Genomic DNA, 23,579 nt, shown 5'->3' on the forward strand with positions numbered 1-23,579 from the left:
GCATAGGTGTTCATGTGTGTATGTGTGCTCTTATATAAGAGCTGTACTTGTCTAGTATCAAATCAATCAAGTATCGAGGTACAAGCTCTTTGGTCTAAGTACAAATCTGTAACATTTTCCTCTTGATTTTGCCAAAGATGCGTATTGATGGTGAAACAAACACATGTAACCTAGCTATTACACGCATCTAAAGCATGTTTTCTAACCCCCTTCCCTAAAGTCCACTTCTGATGCTCACTTTTCCACGTGGCCTCCACAATATGTCGCATGTGTCCAATTAGGCCTTCTAAACCACCTTACCTTCCTAAAAGTCTCGATGTCAGCTCTTTGCAATGGATCATTCTAGGTCTCATCATTCAAGCACATAGACAAGGTGCTTATCGTGCTTCATCATCAGCTTACCCATTTACTTCACATATTGGATGAGGGGATACATTTTCACTGGTAGCAGGTAAGGAGGGGGGAGCAAGAAATAATAGTGAAGCAGGGGCAGTGGACCATCATAACTTTGACCAGGCTAAAACCTGCCTAATACATTTGTCACGCTTCTCCTCATGCCTTGAATGATGTGACTAACTGCATACTAGTCAGGACAAGCAACAATGCCCAAAAGAGGACTAGACCATTAAAAAACATCTTTCTTCTTCACAAGTAGCGAGAGAGTATAAACATCCAGAAAACTAACGGATCTTCCCTCCATATTATTGCCTTCTTGGCATCATATCTTTTAACCAGGTTATTCACCTGCCTGATACATGGGGTTCCATTTTGTCCCATTTCTTCGGGCGTCAAAGATATCTAAAACTGCTGTAAGCTTTAAAAGCTGGCTAAAAAAAGCCTCTCCCCTTTACAAGCAACAGACAGATCACATATGCAATTGAGAAACTGAAGCATATTTTTCCTGTATCTTTGTACTGTGCATTTGCCTAGAACTGATATGACCAATTCCAGTAGAAGGTTCTTAGCTGTCTGACCTATAATTTCCTCGTCCCTGGACATCCATCCATTTAAAAAGCAACATCACTAGATATGATGACACTTGTGCAGCTTTGAAGAAACAATATATACTACCCTGATAATGTCAAATGCATCCTACATACTAATGCAATTTTGATGACAATTTTAATCCGTACAAGATCCATTTCATGAAGAATTAAATATGCTCTAAAACCTGTTCGAACAAATCAGCTGAGAGGCTCTTCTACTGCAGAAGTTCCAAATATGTCTGGGCAGCCCTCCCAATTCTTTGCCCTTCTCGCTTCCCAATATCCACCTATGTATTCAAAAGTGTCCGTATTGTTATTCTTGCGGAACCAGCGAGGCTGCCACCCCCTCTCTTGCAGTTTCCTTGCCTGCATCAGAAGTACAACAGAGACTATATTTCAATACTGTTGTGGTCATTTTGTTCATGTCAGTTATTTCAATACCCTTGAGATTATTTTGTTTAACTGCCTTTGACACATTCTGTTGCGGCATTTGCAATGAACATACTCTTACTATTAAAACAACAGAAACATGCACACAGGCTACCAGTAACAGCCCCAGGTGCTTAAGAATCTTGAACACACAGAAAACCACCTACTGAGTTGTTAAGGATATTATTTGCATTGATTAACAGCACTGAGAGGGGAGGACAGAATGAAGAGTACAAATACCTCACTACTATTTATTGCAGTATACCTCATTATTGCAGTTGTAAGTGCCAGAAGGTTTTCGAAAGAGACTACACACCCGCCTGCGATGAGCTGCTAGCTCCTGCCCTCAGTCTCCCCATCGCCTCTGCTCCTGCCCTTCCTGTTTTCTGTCCCGCCTCCACCCCCCCATTTCTCCGCCCCCTTCTTCCCTTCTGCCACCCTTCATGCTTCAGCGCCTGTTCAGGTTGCCGCGCTGCTTCGTGGCAGACTCTCTTGGCTGCTACCCTCCTCCTGCAGCTTCCCCTGGCCTGGCTCTGCACAGCCTGATTCAAAGGGGTTTTTTTTGGAAGCAGTACTGTTCGAGGAGCTGTTCGAGGAGCTGTCCTTCCTCGAAGCTGGTGATCCTTGGATTGAGAGGGTTTTTTAGGGGCCCTTCTGGTCGTCTACCAGCTGGGCCCTCCTGCTCTAGCCTCCCTTGCTTTTTTGGAGGGCGGCTGCTCCTACCTCAGAACCCCCCATTCTTTTTCCTTTTCCCCCTTCCCTTTCCCTCCCCTTTCCTGTCTCTCCCCACCTCTCACTCTCCCCTACTAGCAGCTCAGCATTTTGTTTTCTTGACCCTTGGAAATGTAATCTTGGTGGTGACCCTTTGGTCTGGCAAGAAGGGTTCACATGGCAGCTCCCTCAACTCTCACAGCCATTGAGACTACACTTTACCCGGAAGATAACAACAGTTGAAGGTCGCCATCCAGTCCATCTAGGACAGAGCACTAGTGGGCCGTATAGTTAGCCTCACACTACAAGAAGCCAGGTCCATGATTGGATCCAGGCGAGCCTGGCTTCAGAGAGAGACCACATCAAGAGGTAGCTATCTATGGGAGAGGGGTCTTTCTTCTTCAGCTGAGCTTCCCCGTCACCAACCAGGCCCTGGTGGAGCAGCCCATTTTCCTCGGACCGCACCTAGTGTTCTTCATATCATGGGAGCACGAGTTCACAATGGATGGCATGGACACCACTACCACATGCCATGTTTCTCAGTGACACTTAGATTCCACAGGCTCCTAATGAGTACCACTCCATCTTGTCCTCTATTGGAGGCTGTTGTGCTGGAGTCCCTGCCTACCAGAACAGCCTCCATTCTTACCAATGAGGGGATCTCTCGACTCAGGGTGATTGCAGAGCACAACACCAAGTCCCTACCGTCAAAGGAGAACTTCCTCAAAACACTAGGTGGGGGGGAGGCTTCTTACAGCCTCACCCACGTCAACAACATGAGGATCGAGAGGACAGATCTCAGCAGCGTGTCACATAGCAGCAGGAGTCCTAGACCCCTGGGTGGAGCGTCTTGAGGGGCCTGTGGACGAGAAGAGCTCAAGTAAGAGGGCTGCAAAGAACCAGAGACACCGTGCCCGCTGTCAACAGCAAGTGAGTACAAGCACTGGGGAAATGGGCAAAGAGAGCCCCCTCAAGACGTCCACAAAAGGTACACCCCCTTGAGCCAATGCCCGAGAGTTCTCAATCGGCTTCCTAGGACCAAATCACAAGAGAGGTTCCCCTTCCCAGCCCTCCTGGTGCCCCCTTCTCCACCCCACCCCTCAGCTGCCCTTAGATCCCCACACCCCACACCCCCCCACTTTTCCTCCGACCATTCTGTCCTCCCCCCGCTACCCCTCCACCCATTTTCATTTCCCCCGTACCCACCCCTCCCTTGCCCCATCTAACCTCTCTAGTTCCCTAGCACCCTTCAGTGCCTAGGCCTCCTGATCAAAGCACAGTTTTAGCTTCATTGTCGCAGCCCCAGCCCCCCACTTCACCAGTTTAGGACCCGGTGTCACAGACAGCCTCCCCATTCTCACAGCTGCCAGGACCAAGCCTTGGCCAGGACAGCCCCTCCCGAGGGAGTTATGGGAGTTATGGAGACTAGGGGCCTAGAATTACCTTGACGTCTCAGATAATCATGTTTACTGAAAAAGATCTCAAAAGTAGAGCTCCAATCACATAATCATCATCCCTTAATTTTTGTCCCCAATTTGAAATTGTTACCATATCCCTTCAGTAATATCATTTACAGTAGATACTATATCACGTCAGAAGCAGAAGCGAAAGCCCTTATCATAATGAAGAAAACATCCCTGAATACCTGTCTCTGTTTCTCTTCAAGCCTTAACTTCTCCAAGTTTGCCAGCTCATATTCTCCATTTTCTAGATGTCGCTGATCTGGCCTTAATCGTGAATCAGTTGGAGGTAGCTTTTCCTACCAGAATACAAATGAATAAGTGATAAACATTGCCAGGCAGTACAAATGGATTTATATTTCATATTGCAGGATATAACTGCTACAACAGTATGGCCTTACAAATTGGGCACATCATTACCTTCAAACCAGGTATTATCTCATTTAACGTCATTGCAAAAGCAGTCAAATTGTAACGAGTCTGAAACTCTGGTGGATCGTTGCATCTCCAAAGCAACACTGCTTCAGACATAGGATCAAAAGTCTTTGGCTTTGCTGCTAGGTCTCCTATGACATAATATAAAGCCTCATCCCATTTCCCAAATAGGGTTGCAAGCTTGTTTCCACTTTTATCATGGACATATCCTTGGACCTGGCCAAGTGAAGGCACATCCAAAAGAAAGACAACAGCTAATTGCAAATCTGCAAAAGAACAAAAACTTTAAATGTGAACATTCAAAGTAGACTAGGTCTAGCAAACTACCTGGTGTGGATTTCGCTCAATAATGGATTGTTCTTTGAACTTTATCTTGCACAAAAGTTCACCGTTTCCATGAATGCGCATGGTCCCATAATGATCACAGTAGAGCTTTCCTAGAATAAGATTATATATGGCGGTGGTCACCTGCAAATGAATTTACTGAATCAAGAAATCCATGACGCTGTGTAGACAATGCTCGTCACCTAGTACAAAAGAAAATACCTTACTCCACTGGTATGTCTGGCAATCTGCAAACTTTAAGGTGAGTAATCCCACAGGATCTAATTGTATAGAACGACCCCAAAATTTGCTCTTCAGAGTACTATCTCCCCAGAAAACCCAGCCTCTGCCTTCACAATGACATGCCACAATCATGGGATGATGGCTAACCTGAAAATTTTGATAGAAATGAGTCTTTCCCATCGTTCACAGGCTTTAAGCCAATATGAAAACTGTTTCTCCTTCTTTAAAAAAAGACAGTTAATCAAGTAGAAAATAACACAATATCTGCTCCAGTTGTATAAGCCCCAAGGTGACCATATAATATAGAGTATAGAAACATTCTACAGAGCTGAGGGCCAGCCCATGCTATGCTTGTGAAGATTTTACATATGTATGAAAACTCACATATTCACTTGTGTAGCCTAGGGTGGACCAGCACAATCTCGGTGCTTGTACAAATGCCTATCCATTCACTCAAAGATTCTGAAATTGATGATCACCCCCAAACAAACAATAACCTCCAACAATCCAAGAATATGTCACTGGAGAGCATCAGCCTCTAATCTTTGAATGTGATATTTAACCAGAGATGGCAAGCCTCATATGATGGCAGGGCCATCCTTAGCTGACTATGGCACCAAACCTAAGAAGCCATGACAACTAGTACCAGAAACAGCTGAGCCCAAACTCCGAATGCTTTTGTGGCATTCTCCACACACCTATCCCGACTGGATGTACCATTGCTTCTATTCAAAGTTCATTACACAAGATGTTTTTGAGCTTTGAAAAGAGCCATTAAAATTTTGGCTTTCCTAAGGGCACTACCATGAGGGGGACCCACTCTGTGGAGCCTGTTTCTCAGGTTTCCAGCTGACTACTAAAGTGACCCTGGAACAAGCACTAACAGCCAATGTACGACCAAAGGATACCTCGATCCGTGTGAATGAAAAAAGTGCCTCGCACTCGCAAGTCAAGGATACGGAGTAGAGGATGTCCAACCGTTCATCAAGTCCCCCATCCAAACAGTGTGATACAGGCCACAATCTCCTAGACGTCATCCTCTAGTAGACAGGATAGTGCAGCAAGGGGATGACCGCTTGACATGCCACCTCTCCACTCATCAAAGGAAGCCCACTTTTTCCTCAAACTGCAAAACCTACACTCCCTCTATGAGCCAGGTAATTATGCCCCACATGTGCATTGCAGTCTTGAGATAATCCTAATTGTTATCTCATGTACCTCTGGTCTAGTGCTAAATCGAGTCCAAGACACATGCTCTACAGCGTTGGAATGTGGTACGATCTCCTCCCCATTTGCTTAAGCCACAGCCTGCGGGAAGGCCTATGTGCCTTGCCTACTAGACCAAGTAGGAGATCTTTGGACGGTGCTAGATGAATGTGGTGCCAAAAATCTAGAAAAAAGACAGGGAATCAGGGATCTTTTACCGGAGCCACCATGTCTCCTGCAACAAGGTCCACGAAGACACAGCTAGCTAAAGTCACTTGACAATGCAGTTGCTGTAAGAAAAGAAGGAAACCAACTTGATGTAGACAAGTGCAAGTGATGGAAGTGGACAAGGTGGAAGCCAACGAGCTGAAACTGTATGGCTGCTGTAATAATGAATGAAAGCTACAAAGTACACATAATAAAGAAACCCTAGGATAGGGTGTCCTAGTAGTACCTAGTGTACTAAGTGGCACATGTCATAAGTGCCCTAACTGTCCTAACATTGCAAAAGCTGTCCAATGTACTTGGATTGTGACATCACAATACCCCACTCACTGCTAGGAAATTGAATGCCCAGATAATAATGCAAAGGACCAAGACCTGACATAGCAAATGACTTCTGTAAGGCAAGCTTACATGCTGCAATTTGTTCAGCATGTGTCCCAGTAACAAGCCTGTTATCCACATAGAGTATTAAAATCAACGAATCTGCCCCACTCATGCGGATGTAAAGTGTAGCATCTGTAGGGCTGTTCTAAAAGCCAAGACTTAGTAAATGAGCATGTATCCTTGCATACCAAGCCCAGGGTGCCTGTTTCAATCCATAAAGGGCTTTCTTCAACTAGCATACCTTCCATTCGGAACCTTCGACCTCAAAGCCAAGAGGTTGGGTGTTAGAGAATTCCTCTTGCAAGTGCCCATGAAGAATTGTTGCCTTAATGTCAAGCTGATGTACCTCCCAATCAAAGTAGGAAACAAGGGAAATAACAATCCTGATAGTGGTGATCCTAAAAGTGGGGGGAAAAGTTTCTTCAAAGTCAATGCCTTGTTTGCTGTGCATAACCCTTTGCAACAAGACGGGCTTTGCAACGGTCCACTGAACCATCGGCTTTCCGTTTGACCTTGTATACCCACTTAGTTCCAATGGCGTTCTTCACCAACTCTCCCATCCATGGGAAATGCAAAGCGGTGCACCTTTCCAAGTAAACATGCTTCATAGAGGCATATGCAACTCAGGAAGATCAACAACCATACCTTCTTATGTAACTTCACAAGCGCTCCATAATTGAGGTGTCCAAACCTCTCATGCCATAAATGTATCTCTGCCAAGGTAGAATCATCAACAGCATATGCATCAACAAGCCTAGCATTCTCTAGACATCTGTCATAAGCATCAAGTTTGTAAAGTCCTCTAAGCAATATGCCAATCAACATCATGGTAAAGGCATGTGTAACATCATAGACTGCACACCTAACACCATAAAAAAGAACCTAATATCCACAAGTAGCTATAGCTGAAATGGATATGAGGTTTTCGTGGATGCTTGGTACATATAGTACATTGTCTAGGGTGACTAGACAACCAGATACTGAAGTAATGGCAGCTTGCCCAATGCATTTTATTGAATAAGATGCATTATTGGCATATGTAACCGTTCCCCCCTTTGGTGCATCTGTAAGTGAGCTGAATACCTTCTGTAGGAAGTGATGTGCTTGCTAGCACCACTGACAAAAAACCATGCATCATAACCATCAAAAACTGCCATGCAGGCATCATGAATAGAAGGATTGTACTAACAAGTAACGAGAAAAGCCCAATGCTGATCGTGTGCAAAATTGGCGGTCTCATGCCTGTCATCTGCAATAGGAGCACTAGAAACTGCAAGACCTGACGACTCCTTTTCAGATGCAATTCTCTTCTTGCACTCAGTGATGCCATGCCCAGGTTTCCTGCAATAGTTTTATCGCTTTTTCTCTTTCTTTTCACAAGAAGAAGAGGCATCAGATGAATTACCAACCAAAAGTGAAGAAGAGACTGGTCAAAAGTGTAGTGGTTGGCATTGCCCATGGCAACCAACCACAAAGTAGTGGCAAAGTCCTATGAGTCGGGGGCAATCCATCAAGTGTAATGGATACAAGTTGAGAATCTGGGACTACGTCATCAATATTTTCCACTGCTCTTTCAAATCTTTAACACTAGAGCAATCTTTGTTAGTATCCAGCTCACAGAAGGCTTTCTCGGATCGGCTGAAGCTTGCTGCTCCTCCCCGGCTGCTTCCCTTGCTGCCTCTCCCTAGCTCTCCCCTCATCCTCTAGCCTCTGCCCTCAGCCCTTCCCCCTCGCCCCTCATCTGCCTTCCCCTCCCCTCCGTCAACCTCTTCCCTCCCGTTGGCATGCTCCCTCCTCGCCAACCTGCTCCTCCCTCACCCGCAGGCTTGCTCCTCCCTCCCCCGTAGGCCTTCCCTCCCTTGTGGCACCTCAACCTCCCCCCGCGCCTCTTATGTCCCCCCGCGGGTCTCCTCCTCCCCCTGGCGGCATTCTTCCCTCCCCGCGAGTCTCCTCTTCCCTCCGGCGGCAATTCTTTCCCCCCTGCGGGTCACCACCTCCCCCCCGCAGCACTTCTGCCCCTCCCCCCTGCGGGTCTCCTCCTCCCCCCGGTACTTCCCCCCCCTGGGGGGCTCCTCTCTACCCCCCCTTGGGCTGTCTCCTCCACATCTCCCCCCTACACCCTCTCTACTCCTACCCCCTATCCCCCCTCCACCTCTCTACTCCTATCCCAGCCTCTCCCCCCCTCCTTCAGCCTTCTTCATCCCCCTCTCTCTCCTCAGCCGTCACTCTCCCTCCTCTTTCTAGCCTTTCTAGCAGCATTTTTAGTCGAATGGAGATCAACAATGTTCAAGTCAGCCTTCCCACCTCGATTGACGATGGCTTAGCCTTCAACCAGTCCTTGCCCGCTTCCACCGGTTGCGAAAACCATCACGTTCTCAAAAGACAAGTTGTAATAGCTCAAAAAAGATACAGAGCAGGAGAGTTCGACATCACTCTTTGCTCGCATCCATGGGTCCCACCCTTCCAAGTTACAGGGCAGGGACTGGATGCTTGCCGCTTTACCTGGAGACCTCGCAAGGCACCTCACAGATGTTTGTCTACTTAGTTGAGGCTTCTTTCAGGTAGTTTTTTATTCCTTGGATGCAATGAGTACAATGCTTCAAGCCAGTCCTTTAGCATTGAGCTCCATGAGGATTTTCTTGACGCCCTTCTTGTTGGGTTTTGACATTGTGGAGGAGGATGGCCGGACGATTTCACTCTTTCTTAGATTCCCCCGCCTCCGTCAAGTGTACCATCGACTCTTATCTTCCATCAGAGCCACTTTCGAGACGGTCACGGAGATCCCCCCCTCCTTGGGATGCCTTCTTCGACGACAGAGGCAGTCAGGTCGGAGGGGGTACCGCGTGTTAGGGTCGTTGTCTCTGACCCTAACATCACGGATGACCACATCATGCTCCAGCGTCCAAATGGCTCATTCTTCAGGCGAGTCGAGATTGCTCGGAGACAGGATCAATGTAGGATTTGTAGGACCCTTGGGCACTTGCCAGAGACTGTCCAAGGAAGAGAAGAAAGAAAAGGCCTAAAAGGTCTACAGGTGTAGTGCCTTGCAGCACCACCTCGACTGGACCTACTTCACGATCTACTGCACATCCTAACACTTCTCACACTACTGGACCTTCCACCTCTCACCTAGGGCCGGTGGCTACAACCTCTCATCCTGGACCTTCTTCTACAACGCGGCAAGGACCATCGGCACGTCCTGTTCCAGTCGTCCCCCGTTGGTTGCCAGTCAGAGTTGCTGAGCCAGTTCCACATCAGGAGGCTACTGATGGCGCCATGGACCCTCCTTTATTCCTATCCTAGTTCCTAGTGCTGATAATGTTGCTCCTGTCCCCTCAGATATTCATGTGAAGGAGCTTCCATCTATGGAACAATTTGTTGCCGAAACCCGTACCATACGCCATGCTAATGCCACTTATATGGCCGAGCTTCATCAGCGCTAGGCCAAGCTTCATCAGCGCCCCCCTTTCTCTTCTGCTCCTCTTTCTTCACTTCTTGAGAGAGGCAAGGGGATTATTGCTTCTACTCCACCTTCCGCACAGATCCTCCTCATCACTCAGAAATTCTTTTGCAGTTTTGGCAAACATGGCAGAGTTTGAGTTAGAGTTTGAGTTAGAGCAAGAATTTGTACCCTCTACCTTTGGGGAGCAGGTTGTTCAGATCACCTAGGATAGAGATTCCCCTTTTGCACGTGTGTGAGGGCTTTCCCCAGTTGACTTTCCTCCTCTTGATAGGAGGAATTTTTTCCAGGATGTCTCATTTACTAGGTCGGGTAAGGCTTTTCATCTAGCCTTTTCCTCTCGCCCATAAGGATTGTCAGTTGGAACATTCAGGGCCCCAAAGATGTACCTCACCACCAACTTCATCCAGATGTTACTAGGAGCCCCATTGATATTCTTATGATTCAAGAACACAAACTAGATGTTAGGGATTGTGCCAAGTCGGGTAAGCTTCTCTCAGGCTGGTCACCCACCTTGGGCACTAGGGGAAGTATTGGCATTTTTGTTTCTTCTTCGATGCTCTCCTTGGTGATTGGACATGGGATCATAGCTTCTTCTAGAGCTCAGTGGATCATTCTTTTGATTGGTGGACGTAAGGTTGGTTTCTTAAACCTCTATGCCCCCAATTCAAGAGGGAACCATGTCCTTTTATGGAAGGAGCAGCTTTCTTGGTCTTGCCTTGTAGAATCTTGGATCATTGTTGGGGGTGATTTCAACATGATTGAGATGCCCACAGACAAAAGAGCAGATAGAGAGTAGTCTGGCATGCCTTCCTTTTTCGATACAGTGGCAGAGATGCTTGGCATGATGATGCTTTCCACACTAAGCCACAGTCACTCCTGTTTTCTTGGTCGAATAGGAGATTGCAGATGCCTATCCATACATGGATTGATAAATTTTATGTGGATGATTGAGCTCTGGACAGAGGTGGGACACTATGCATTACACCTGGGGTGTTCACTTCAGATCATTTTCCACTCGTTTTGTTGGTTTCAGATCCTCAGGTGGGCTCCTCTACCAGTAACAGGATTTCAGATTCCTTCTACGCAGAGAAGGCCTCACAGAGGCAGTTTTGTAGACTTGGGTATCTCACATGCACGATGGACAGCTTTCCCCGTCAGATGTAGCTGCAGCCCTCTCATATATTAGCAACTTTTATCATTCTGTTGCTCGTACCAGGAGAGGTGAGATCCTCAGGCGAGAGATATGTATACACTAGCAGTTGGCTGCTCTTCAGAGGGAAGAGCAGAAGAGGCCTACAGATGCTTGGGTTCACGAGCGCCTTGCTGCAGCAAGGGCTCAGCAATAGACAATGATCCGAGAGCAGAGTATGTCTTTCATGCCAGAGAATCATTTTGGACTCAAACGAGAGGTAGGGTCAACAAGCAATTCTTCTCTACTCTTGACCCCAGACATAGTAAGGAGAGCGTTTCACAGCTTATACCTAGATGAATCCAGGAACATTCCCAAACTCTTGACAAGTGAGACTATCATATCTCCAGTCACCAACATAGGGTCAACAAGCAGTTCTTCTCTACTCTTGACCCCAGACATAGTAAGGAGAGCGTTTCACAGCTTGTTGACTCAGATGGAGTTTTACAGACACATCTAGATGTCGTCTTGCAAGTAGCCACAAATTTATATGCCTCCCTTCTTACAATAGATCCTGACACTCAGGCCAGAGATGATGCTCGAGTTGTTATTTGGCAGAAGGAACCTATGTTGGTGACTGGAGATATGATAGTCTCACTTGACACAAGGACAAGTGCCCTGGTTCATATGGGCTTACCCCCTCTTTCTTTATTTCATTTTGGGATCAGATTGGGGATCATATTACCGCAGCCCTGCAGAGCATTTGGAGATGTTAGACTCACTTACGGAGGGCCTCATTCATGTTATCCCAAAAGAGGGTTGCAGGAATCTAGTGTCGCAGTGGAGACCGATCACTCTGTTGGGTACTTTGTACAAAATCTTAGCAAAAGCAATCAGCCTACGTCTGCAGCCCTTTCTTCCATATCTTATACATGATACGCAGACGGGATTTGTGCATGGCAGAAGCATCTTTGACAACATCTTCTCATTTTGGGAGGCTTATGACTAGGCCATGCATAATGGCCATAGGCTTGCCATTCTACTCTTGGACTTTGAGAAAGCTTATGACTGAGTAGACTGGGGCTTTCTAGAGGATACCCTCGCTCACTTTGGCTTCACAGATGCATGGATCACAGGAGTGTCTGCTCTCTATAGATCAGCTAATGGCTAGGTTCTCATTGGTGGAGTCAGGGGAGACAGGTTTCAGATTACTAGATCGGTCCGTCAGGGATGCCATTTAGTCCCCTTTCTCTTTTTATTTGTGGCCGAAGCTATGAGCTATTACCTTACTTAGCTTTGGGTAAGCGAGTTCCCATGAAAACGCTAGCCAGAGAAGAAGGGAATGGCAGCCACGTGTTAGGGAGGGGAATGGATGCAGCTTGCCATTTTTCCAATTTCCCTGTAAGCCAATAACAAAGTTCAAGCTGATATTATAGGGCTGAGTCTTCCGTTGAGGTAGGAGGATGAGCTATCGGATAGTGAGTTGGCAAATGATACGGCTGTTTCCTGGGATGCCACACCACAGACACTCACCTTGTTTAGGACAGCCTTGGATTTGTTTTGCATTGCAGCAGGGGCTCGTATTAATTGGAACAAATCCAATGGCTTTTGGATTAGTGATGAGGACACTCCAAACTGGGGGATTGTAGGATTCACTTGAATTCAGAGGGGTGTTTCCATCGGGTACCTAGAATGCCAGGTTAGGGTGGGCATCTCTCCAGCACAGCAGTTTGCTTCCGTGTTGGATAGCATTCAGTCTTGTACACCTTCTCACAGGGGAGATTGGATGGACAGCTCGAGATGGATTTTTACTTCAGCCCCCATCTTAGATCTCCCTCTTTCCCTCTCATGGCTTCCATTCTGAAAGCTTGGGGCAGCTTCAGAGACACTCTTCAAAGAGTTACATCCTCCTCTCGTGAAGAAATATACAAGCTGCCAATCATGTGGAATGAATCTATATTGGATAAGCATGGCAGATCACTAGGAGTGACACATTATATGCAATGGTCTAGATGGGAGAGGGAACCTGCTTTCATAGTAGGTGCCTGGAAGGCTTTTAGGAGATCACAGACTGTTATCAGTTGGCCACCTTAGAGGGAGTGCAGTCAGGATGCAACAGATAGAGGTAGCCATACTAGCAAAGCAGGTCGATACAGATAACATGCCGATCACATAGTCAACTTGGTTGGGAGCTTTCATGGGGATGTGTATTCCTTTACAGGTTATTGCCTTACGGGATGCACATGAGGAGACCCTTGTCTTTGATGTTCAGTCGAGAGGCAGACTTCTCAGATCTTCAGATGATATTCTTTTGGAGGTTGCCTTCCAGCCTATTAGGATTGCAGGTTACATGGAGTGGGGCACGGACTCACAGTGGTATCTTCACCCTGACCCTGTTCTCTTGACACTTAGGTCTTGGAGACTCTGGTTATATGGTGGTTCCCCCATTAGGTTCTTGCAGTGGGACCCAGGGGAGTGGGAATGGATTGATGAAGGGCACCGGGAGAAGAGCATCCCCTTCTTTCATTACACAGTAAAAAATGCTAGGAGATTTCAGCTTAGCAGTAGAGGTTGGAGGCCCTCCAGAGCTCCTCATTGGGATAGTTTTCAGATTTCTACAGAGATGCACAAAAACTTTTGGAGGAGGCTCTCGAAATCCCTCAAAAATAGAAAGATCGTTGTCTTCTTTTGGCTTTCTATTCATAGAGGGATTGCAATGAACCTGTGGAGATCCATCAGGTTCGAGGCTGACCCTACTTGTCCTCGATGCCACGTAGCAGTTGAGTCAGTTTAGCATTGCCTCTGGGAGTGCACACAGGTGAAGGCGATTAGCATATTTCATAGAGCACCCTTCTTCATGAATTGGGAATCAGTGGCATGGTTATCTTTGTGTTTTTAGAGGATGAGTTTGGGCATGTTCCTGGACTCATCTAGGTATATGTGCTGCCACCTGGGCTACTGGAACCCTGGATCAACCTTATGCACTGTATAAATTTTCTATTGCCACATACTACGGAAGATTGATTGAAGACCTCCTTTATACGGCAAGAAGGTGATGGAAAGTTATATTCCTGCTACTTTGTCATTCGCTACCATTTGCATTATGAGTAATCATCAATGGAGGGGGACGATATGAAACAAACACTAAGATAAGGGGTAAGCATGAGTGTAATCTTGGACCAAACTCTGTAGTGTCAGATCTGAATAACCACCAAGTTTCTTGGGGGAGATGGCGAGGCTCACCTCATAGCCGTTGGTCGGTAGAAAGGATTACAAGGTACTTGAAGATAGACCCTAGGACTAAGTGTCCTAGGTGTCACATAGGACTAAATGTCCTATGTGGCATAAAAGGCACTAAAACACTAAAGTGCCTATAACTACGCCTACAAGGCACATACCAGGGCCCATAGGGCATCACTACAACCGGGAGAAGATGGCCTACAAACCCCCCTCCATGGTATGGGTTGAAGTATTCTAGGAACGTCTCAGAATACCTAGTATTTTCTCGTTGTGGTGGCACATGTTCATTCAAAAGGATATAGCCACCTATGAATGTACAAGGAATGTCAGATCATGTAACAAAGGGAACCAAGTGTAAAGCTTGTCGGAAGACTTCGAACTTGGGATGAGGAAGTGCCGTTGTAAACATATCTGCTATGTTGTCCTCTGTGGGAAGGTAGGACAACTCTCTGTCTCCTGCTGACAACCGCTCTCGAACATAACTTCAATGTGCTTGGTACACACATGAAACATTGGATTACGCGCAATGGCCAAAGCACTCTGGCTGTCAGTGTAAAACATAGCGGAGGATGTTTGGCGAATACCAAGATCTGTAAGTAACTGTCGAAGCCAGACACACTCTACTGTAGCAGTGAAGGCTGCCCTGTACTCAGCCTCACAGCTAGATGTGGCAACTGTTGGTTGCTTCTTACTGAGCCACCATTGAATTTGCTCCTGAGTAGGAGGCAAAGTAGTTGTGGAACAGGCAGAAGAATCATCACTAGATGAACCAGAGGCATTATGTCTAGTGGGTCTAACCTCAGTAACTCCAACAATGTTCCAAAGATTCTTAGCAACCAATACATGCCCCATCATATAAGCCCACATGGGGTAATTTGTGTCATCAAGTTTGTCCTCAGTTCCAAGCATCCCAAATAAGTCATCCTTGTTGCCAGCCATAGTGCAAAAGTGCAAGGCAAAAGCATCAACTCACAATGCAAATGAAAGGAGTGCAATCTCCCAAACCCAAAGGCAATTTATTGCACAAGCTTCAAATCTTTTCCACTGCAAATATGTGGCTCTCACAAAGTGTACCTGCTGCAAAAAGACTTCCATGGCAACACGGGGCCTTTCTGCAATTCCAAGAAACCAAAAGAAAGCCTGTTTTGCTGGAAATAAAAGAAGTCAATGTAGTACGAGCTTACCAAGTGACTTTGACCAAGATTACAACAAATAAAATGCTCCAAACTTGCAGACAGGTAGTCACCCTTGTAGGAGAGGTGAAATGGACAGAAAATGGAAGCTGAGGGTGCCAAGAAGAGCTGGAATATAAAAAGGAACATGCTGTCCAGCAGTCAAAAGCTTGTTTAGAAGCTTCCACAAGTGAAGACCCAGCAGCCCAAAGTGAAGGACAGTTGGAAAACTCAATGTAAATGACTGAGCTGAAGTAGACTTGTAGGAAGAGACCTCGAAATAGATGCAGCAGCAGCAAAAGGTGGTCGCCCAAGCACTAGAGGTACAGGTGCCCGTTGTAGACTCTCCCACAAAGCAGTAATAACAGCACAAAGTAAAGGCGCCTCTGAAGACAGCTAGGCAGCGGCTCAATAGAGCTTCCAACTGGAAGACCAAGTCAAAAAACAGAAAAAGGGCTGCTTTAGAGTAGTCGCTTGGGAAAGAGGAGCACAATAGAGAAGATTTTCGGTGATGAAAAGCTCCTAGATAGCCTCGGGTGCTGTAGACAGGTGCCGACTAGCTGCACAAGATGTCGAGAGCAGGAAGGTAGCCGCCACTGAGGTGCGGAGGGCTCGGGATGGCTGGAAATGACTAAGAGGTGAAGCCTTAACCTGCTCTGATACCATTGTAGACAAGTGCAAGTGATGGAAGTCGAGGTGGTGGAAGCCAACGAGCTGAAACTGTACAGCTGCTGTAATAATGAATGAAAGCTACAAGGTACACATAATAAAGAAACCCTAGGATAAGGTATCCTAGTAGTACCTCGTGTACTAAGTGGCACATGTCATAAGTGCCCTAACTATCCTAACTGCCTGCTCTTGGCCTACAAGGCACATACCAGGGAACAACAGGCACCAATGGGATAGCCTGCACTTGAACTGTTGTGTTTGTTGAGACCAAAACCATTCTCCAAGGTCCCCAATACTTGCCAAAGACTACGACCCTCCCACAGCTAGTCACAAATATTTATGGTCTCTAAGCTAGGTGTGGATCGACAGACCATCCCTTGCCCTACCGTCCCACAACTATGATCCTCAGCCACAATATCATATCAAGAGCATACTCATAGATAATATCCCAATCCTAGACACATGGTCTGACTAAAGTACAGAAGTGGTGTTTCAGGCTTCAACTTTCTTCATTTTAAATTGTAGATGTACTATGCGCTATGTTTAGGTTACAAGTAGGCTATAGGTTGTTACCTGTAGCATTCTTAATGTGTGCGCGCTCATTGTGCTGAATGTAATCTCAAAGCCCCTTTTCTAAACCCCCTTGTTGACATGGCATTTCCCTGTTTCAGCCCCTCCAGAAATCCCTAAACGTCTATGTTTATGTTTATGTTTCCAGTTCTTGCTTCGCCACCTCCGGTTCCCCTAACTATGCCTCGAATACAAGAGATTGCAAAGGTACTCCTCTACTAGTATTTGTGCAAGAGCTCAAGAAGCGCAGGACGGGGAAGGGGAGGGAGGAGGGCGAGGGTGTGGCAGCGCGACGCGAGGGGGGGCGGGGAAGTAAGGAGGAGAAGAGGGAGGGGGAGGGGGGGGGGGGCAGCGTGGCGCAAGGATGGGGAAGAGGGAGGAAAGGTGCGGGGGGGGGGGGGGGGGGGAGCGCAACGCGAGGGGGGGGGAGGCAAGGAAGGGTGGAGGGGCGGAGAAGGAAGGAGAGGGGGGGGGGGGCGGATGGCGGGCGGAGAAGGAGAGGGGGACGGGGGGAGGCGCGGCGGCTGCAAGCGGAGAAGCAGCGGAGAGGGAGGAGGGGAAGGGGGGAGGGAGCCGTGCAGCGCGAGGGAGGTAGACGGGAGCGGGGAGGGGTGGGATCATTCGCAGGAGTGGAGCGTTCGATTGTTCTAACTTTCTCAAGACTATACTTTTCATGGAGATCTATTTGTCTTGGAAATGGGACTTATTGACATTGTCCTTGGTTGTGAATGGTTGAGAACCTTGGAAGAATTCTCTATGGACCTTAACAGGCTGTATATGAAGTTCATGCATGAAGGCAAGCACATCACTTTGATGGGTCACCAATCTCCTAAATTGTCCTTAATTTCTACGAGAAGAATGGCCAAAGACCTCAAAAGTGTTTGTGGAGTCTATGCTATTCAGTTGACCAAGTCTCAAGAGGGTAATGGGTTGTTAGTGGAGGATAAAGACATGCAGTCCCTATTACAGCAATACTCTGATGTATTTGCTGATCTCCCCAACCATCTTCCTCCCATGAGAGATGTGGATCATGCAATTGTGTTGGAGCCAAGATCTAAGCCAATCAACAAAGCTCCATACAATCTTTCTAGAGCTCAAAGAGAAGAGGTGGCAAGGCAAATAAAGGAATCCCTTGACAAGGAATTTATTACACACAGTCAGTCACCCTTTGCCTCTCTTGTGTTATTGGTTAAGAAGAACGATGGCTCATTTAAAATGTGTATTGATTACAGGGATTTGAACAAAATGACAATTAAGAATAGGTTTCCTATCCCTAGAATTGATGATCTACTGGATGAGCTTAGAGGGGCAAAATACTTCACAAAGATTGACTTAAGGTCAGGCTATCATCAAATAATGATGAAGGAGGGAGATGAACATAAAACTGACTTCAAGACAAAACGTGGGCTTTATCAATTCAAAGTGATGGCATTTGGTTTAACCAATGCACCTGCAACTTTCCACGCCCTAATGAACAAGGTATTGCAGCCTTTCCTCTATAAATTTGTGCTGGTATTCTTTGATGATATATTATCTACACAGCAAGTATTGAGGACACACCAGTTGTATGCCAAATCAAGTAAATGTACTTTCATGGCTGAAGAAGTGGAATATTTGGGCCATATTGTCAGCAATAGTGGCATTAAGGTGGATCCCAGCAAGGTAAAGTGTGTAAAGGATTGGCCTATACCTCAGAATATCACCCAGCTGAGAGGTTTTCTTGGTCTAGCATCATTTTATAAGGCATTTTGCCAAATTGGCAGCTCCTCTCACTGATCTTCTAAAAAAGAATGCTTTCCAATGGTCTGACAGTGCCAATAAGAGCTTTGAAGCATTAAAGGAGGCATTAAATTCAGCGCCTATCTTGGTATGTCCTGATTTCTCTCAACCTTTTATAGTTGAGGCTGATGCTAGTGGAAGGGGCATTGGAGCTGTCCTAAAGCAGAGTCATGGAGTTATTGCCTTTGAAAGTCGGAAATTGGATGACAAGGAGTCAAATTTCCACATTTATGACCAAGAGATGTTCGCAATACTTCATGCAATCAAAAAGTGGCACCACTACATTTATGGCAGCCATTTCAAGGTCAAGACTGATCATAAGACTCTCAGATGTTTTCTATCTCAGTCTTCTCTATCACCCAAGCAAAGGAGATGGCTATCCATTGTGCAAAACTATGACTTTGACATAGATTACAAGATGGGCAAAGAAAATATTGTGGTAGATTCTCTTTCTAGGATATGGGCTTGTACTTTGTCATCTATTACTGAGGTTTATAAAGATTGGATCCATGGCATTCAAGAAGAGTATCTCAATGATCCTCAAGCAGCTGTTATGTTCCAAGACTTGCAAGATCGTGACTGTCAGCAATATCCCAATTTCAAGTTGCACAATGGGCTCTTGTGGTATAATGATAGAATATTTCTTACTGAAAATTCCTCCTATAAGTTGCTAATCTTGCAAGAATTTCACTCATCTCCTATGGCTGGGCATATAGGCTAATCTTACTAGAAGGGGCTTTGGAAGGATGTTCTTGCTTATGTACAAGGCTGTAAGCTCTGTCAACAAAACACGGAGTTGAATCTGAGACCAGCTGGTCTACTACAACCTCTGCCTATACCTCAAGGTAAATGGACACATATCAGCATGGACTTTATTACAGGTCTACCAGTGACCTCTAAGGGTTGGAACAGCATCTTTGTGGTTATTGATAGACTTACTAAAGCTGCCCACTTCATTCCTACTAAGACACAATTTACAGCTTCCAAGGTGACTAAGCAATTCATGGAGAATGTGTTTAAATTACATGGACTCCCTCACGAAATTGTGAGTGATTGTGATGCTAAGTTCATGGGGCATTTTTGGCAAGAGCTTTTCAGTTCTATGGAAACACTTCTTACCCCAAGTACAGTAGATCACCCTCAAACTGATGGACAAACAGAGAGGGTTGACTGCTGGTTGGAAGAGTATCTAATGCATTTTTTCTTTGAGTCCCAAGCATCGTGGGACCAATGGTTGCATCTAGCTGAGTTCTGTTATAATACCACCAAACACACATCAATTGGTATGAGTCCTTTTGAAGCCATGTTTGGCTGTAAAGCTCATGTTCCATCAACCATTATTGATCAAGCAATAGCCAGCAAGCCAAGGATGATTTGGCTCACATGACTGCTCTATTACAGCAAGGTAAAGATAATATGGTAAGGGCCCAAGCAAGGATGAAGGATTATGCTGAGGAGCATAGGAGAGATCTTCATTTTGAAGAAGGGGATTATGTGTTTCTCAGATTACAGAAGTCCAGGCATGCTTCTTTGAAAGGTAATACCAATGTTAAACTTGCTCATAGGTATTATGGACCTTACAAGGTTTTGAGGAAAGTTGGGGAAGTGCTTATGAGTTGGAGCTTCCATCATCCTCTAGAACACACAAAGTATTCTCACTTCTCAAGAAGTATTTGGGGCAAGTTATGGAAGAGCTACCTCCTATGGATGAAGAGGGCTAGATTGAGTATATACCTGAAAAGATCCTTGGATTTAGAGATTATGTGTTGAGGAACAAGTCCTACGTGGAATATCTTATCAAATGGAGAGGTCTACCAGATGAGGAGTCTTCTTGGCAGCCATCTACAATTGTGAAGCAGTACCCTCAATTGCGTAGCTGAATTCTTTGCATCTTTATGAGCAGATCTGATTTTCTCTTGCTATATGGTATATATGGACAGGTTGCAGCCAGCATTCACTATCCTTTCTCAGATCAGCATGTCTCACTGGATTTTATGATCAGATCTGTTACATTGGACAGCATAGCTCTGCCACCCGGTTGCTTGATTTCTTGGGAATATTATATGATCCATTTACAAAATCTGCATGCCTACAGGGAGGTATTTGACTGAGAAACTTCATTGTTCAGCTGATATGACCAGAATTGAGCTATTCAGGTTTACAAGGAGCATTGTATGTCCAGGTTACAGCCTTTTCAAATTTGAGGACAGATTTCTATTTGAGGAGGGAGGATTGTAACAGAGGGTTACTTAGGCTAAACCTAGGCTAAAGTTAGTGGAACGGCCTTTATTGGCTTGTAAGTGTTTTTTCCCTTTCTTTAGGGGATACCATAAGTTGCCACGTGGCATCCTAGGAGGTAATCCCATAAGCAATACTGCTTTGTACTCCCTTGGGCCATACCTATATAAGGGCTTTAGTTGTACTTGGCATATTCATTCATGACTTGTACTTCATTACTGAAATAGAATATACAACAAGAGTTCAATACTTAGCTGAATTCTAAAAAGGATTGACTTCCTCCTGTCCTTGTGCAGCCCCTCACAAGTCCCTGTTGACGATCCAGCCCATGATCTTCCTCTCATACCCTTTTCCTAAACATAAGGTACTACACTACTTTAACTTTCCTGCAAATTCTACTAAACTTAGTAGTGTTTACTGTTAGTTAGGAGCAGTCCTGTTGCAGATCTTCTGCACCAGGAGAACCACATACTGCAAGACCGGACTCTTTCTTCTTCTTTTCAGATGCAATTCTCTTCCTGCATTCAGAGATATCATGCCTAGGCTTCCTGCAATAGTTACATCTCTTCTTCTTTTTGTTATCCCCTGAAGAAGACGCACCATGAGAATGACCAGCATGTGAATGAGGGGATTTACCAATTGAAATCTTGCCTTTGCCTTTGTTTTTATGCTGGGCAGCAAAGGCTTGATCACTAGCCATAGAAGCATTGTGATTTGCACGACTTTTCTCAACCCCAATAAGAATTAGGAAACCCATCAAGGGTACTAGAAACAAGCTGAGAATCAGGCATTGCCGCATCAATATTGGCCAATTGTTCTTTCAAATCCTTCACATTAGTAAGATAGGCATCCATGTTACCACCCTCTTTAAGCTTCAAGTCCTTTAACTGCTTGCGGAGATAGGCAACCCTTGCCTCATTCCACACTTGATATAAGGATGCAAGCTGATCCCATGCTTGCTTAGTTGTCTTGCAAGATCGGATATGAGGGATAATAACCCTTTTGAGGGACTGAAAGAGCAATCAAGGCATGTGCTTTGGCATCACGACCATCCCACTGAATCTGCTCCTCTGTAGAAGGCAAAGTACTTGTAGTAGTAGATGCAGCTGCTCTAGAAGTAGCATTAGACCCATCACCTGAAGTAGTACTAGAGGTAGAAGGTGGAGCACTAGCAGTTGCATTACGTGTAGGCCTGGCCTCAAAGCCTGAAACAATGTGCCATATATTCTTGGCAACCAATACATGCCCCATCATGTATGACCACATGGGGTAATTGGTGCCATCAAGCTTGTCATCAGCCCCAAGCATCCCAAAAAGATCATCTTTGCTGCCAGCCATTGTGCCAAAAATGCAAGGCAAAAGCACCAATCTAACAACGCAAATGAGAGGATGGCAACCTCTCAAAATTAAGTGGTAAAATTATGCTCAAGCTTCAAAGCTTATCACTACAAAAGACTTTGCTATCCAAAGGTCTACCTTTGTTGCAAGAAAATCCCCAAAAGGCAACACAAGGGCTTCCAAGGCAACACGGGCCTTTCCAAAATGCAAATGAAGCAGAAATTGGAAAGAACCAATGCAACAACGGCTTACCCAATGATGTAGCCCAAAAAGACAGTAGTGAAAAGACTGAATGCGAGGGAGAGATTCACCCTTGAAGGAGAGGTGAAAATGAGAGAAAATGGCAATGAGAAATGCCAATAGAGGGCTGGAAATGAGAATTACAGCAAGTGAAAGTGCTCCCACGAGGAGGAGAGCACTTGGAAATGAGAGGAGAGTGAATCCAATGGAGCAAAACTCGCAACCCGAGGCAAAGGGAAGCCAAAAGAAAAGAATGGGCTCAAGGAGTGGACTCCAGATCGCTTCAACAACCTCCAAATGTCTTCAACAACCGGCACGCAGCACAAGACAGCTCCCAAACACTTGCACGCTTCATCGGGCACCTCCAAAGTGCTGGAAAAACTTCAAACTGGCTGGCACAAACTCCGGGGCAAATCGTACAGCATTAAATGCTGGAAGAACAGGTCCCGTACAGACAGTAAATGCAGCTGTCAGATCCGTACAGATGGCATACTATAATAAATGATCCGTACAACAGTCCGTACTGATGCACGGACCACGCATGCAAATTTTTGGAGCAGTTAATGCACCCGTACAGGTCTTAAATGCAGGCCAGAGGTCCGTACACAGGCGAATCTCTTTTGTACATTTCGTACAAGGTGTACGGACCACACATGTGCTCTGTTTTGTGTGTAAATGCTGGCTGGAGCGTCTGTACAGTTCTGTACTGATTGTACGGAATTCGTACAGCTAATTAATGCAGCAAAAAATGCTCCAAAATGTGTCTCCTTCGCAGCAAGGCTCCAAATGCGAAGTTCTCGCGATGGAAAGCTTGGAGAGGCCTCAAACACTCACGGGTGTGTAGAAACCAACAAGACCAGCAGAAATGAGGGCTTAGGAGGCTGCCAAACAGCTTGGGAAAGCTGTCAATGGCTGAGGGAATGGATTCCCAACCTACTCTAATACCACTATAGGTTAGGGCAAGCAATGGAAGCTCAAAAATGGAGGTGAGAAGGAGAAAAACGAGATGCTGTAATGAATTGCTGCAAAACTGAGAGTGGAGGCTCAAGAGAGAGCCAACATAACAAAATCCTAGGGCTAAATGCCCTAACTGGACTAAGTGTCCTAACTGACCTAGGTGGTACATGTACTAACTGTACCAACAGACGTAACTGACTGTAACTAGGCCTACAAGGCACTTACCAAGGAATAAGTGGCACCTATGGATAGCCCATAGAATGGTCTATAGTTTGTTCATAAGATGAATCGCTTTGGAGCTGTTCTCCTGCATTAGCTGTTGCAGTAGTATATGGAACCTTGTTGTGTGCCAATTTGAGAATGAGATCCCACTTCAAAGAT

At 45.8% G+C, this 23,579-nt stretch overlaps 1 protein-coding gene across 1 annotated transcript in view; it reads right to left on the reverse strand.

The window, feature by feature from the left end:
* Positions 1-603: 603 nt before the first annotated feature.
* The window catches only part of LOC147902237 (oxysterol-binding protein-related protein 1B-like), a 94,121-nt gene continuing 71,145 nt past the window's right edge, over positions 604-23,579 (reverse strand). The window contains exons 6-10 of the mRNA XM_087374797.1: positions 4,568-4,735; positions 4,349-4,489; positions 4,007-4,237; positions 3,772-3,885; positions 604-1,352 (exon numbers count right to left, since the gene is read on the reverse strand). Coding sequence (XP_087230923.1) covers positions 1,185-1,352; positions 3,772-3,885; positions 4,007-4,237; positions 4,349-4,489; positions 4,568-4,735 — 822 coding nt within the window. The 3' untranslated portion in view covers positions 604-1,184. The remainder of the gene's footprint in view (positions 1,353-3,771; positions 3,886-4,006; positions 4,238-4,348; positions 4,490-4,567; positions 4,736-23,579) is intronic.

Source organism: Dipteris shenzhenensis, chromosome 5 (genome assembly GCF_047967505.1).
Source record: "Dipteris shenzhenensis isolate YYH24624 ecotype China chromosome 5, Dip_SZ_1.0, whole genome shotgun sequence".
Classification (NCBI taxonomy): Eukaryota; Viridiplantae; Streptophyta; class Polypodiopsida; order Gleicheniales; family Dipteridaceae; genus Dipteris; species Dipteris shenzhenensis.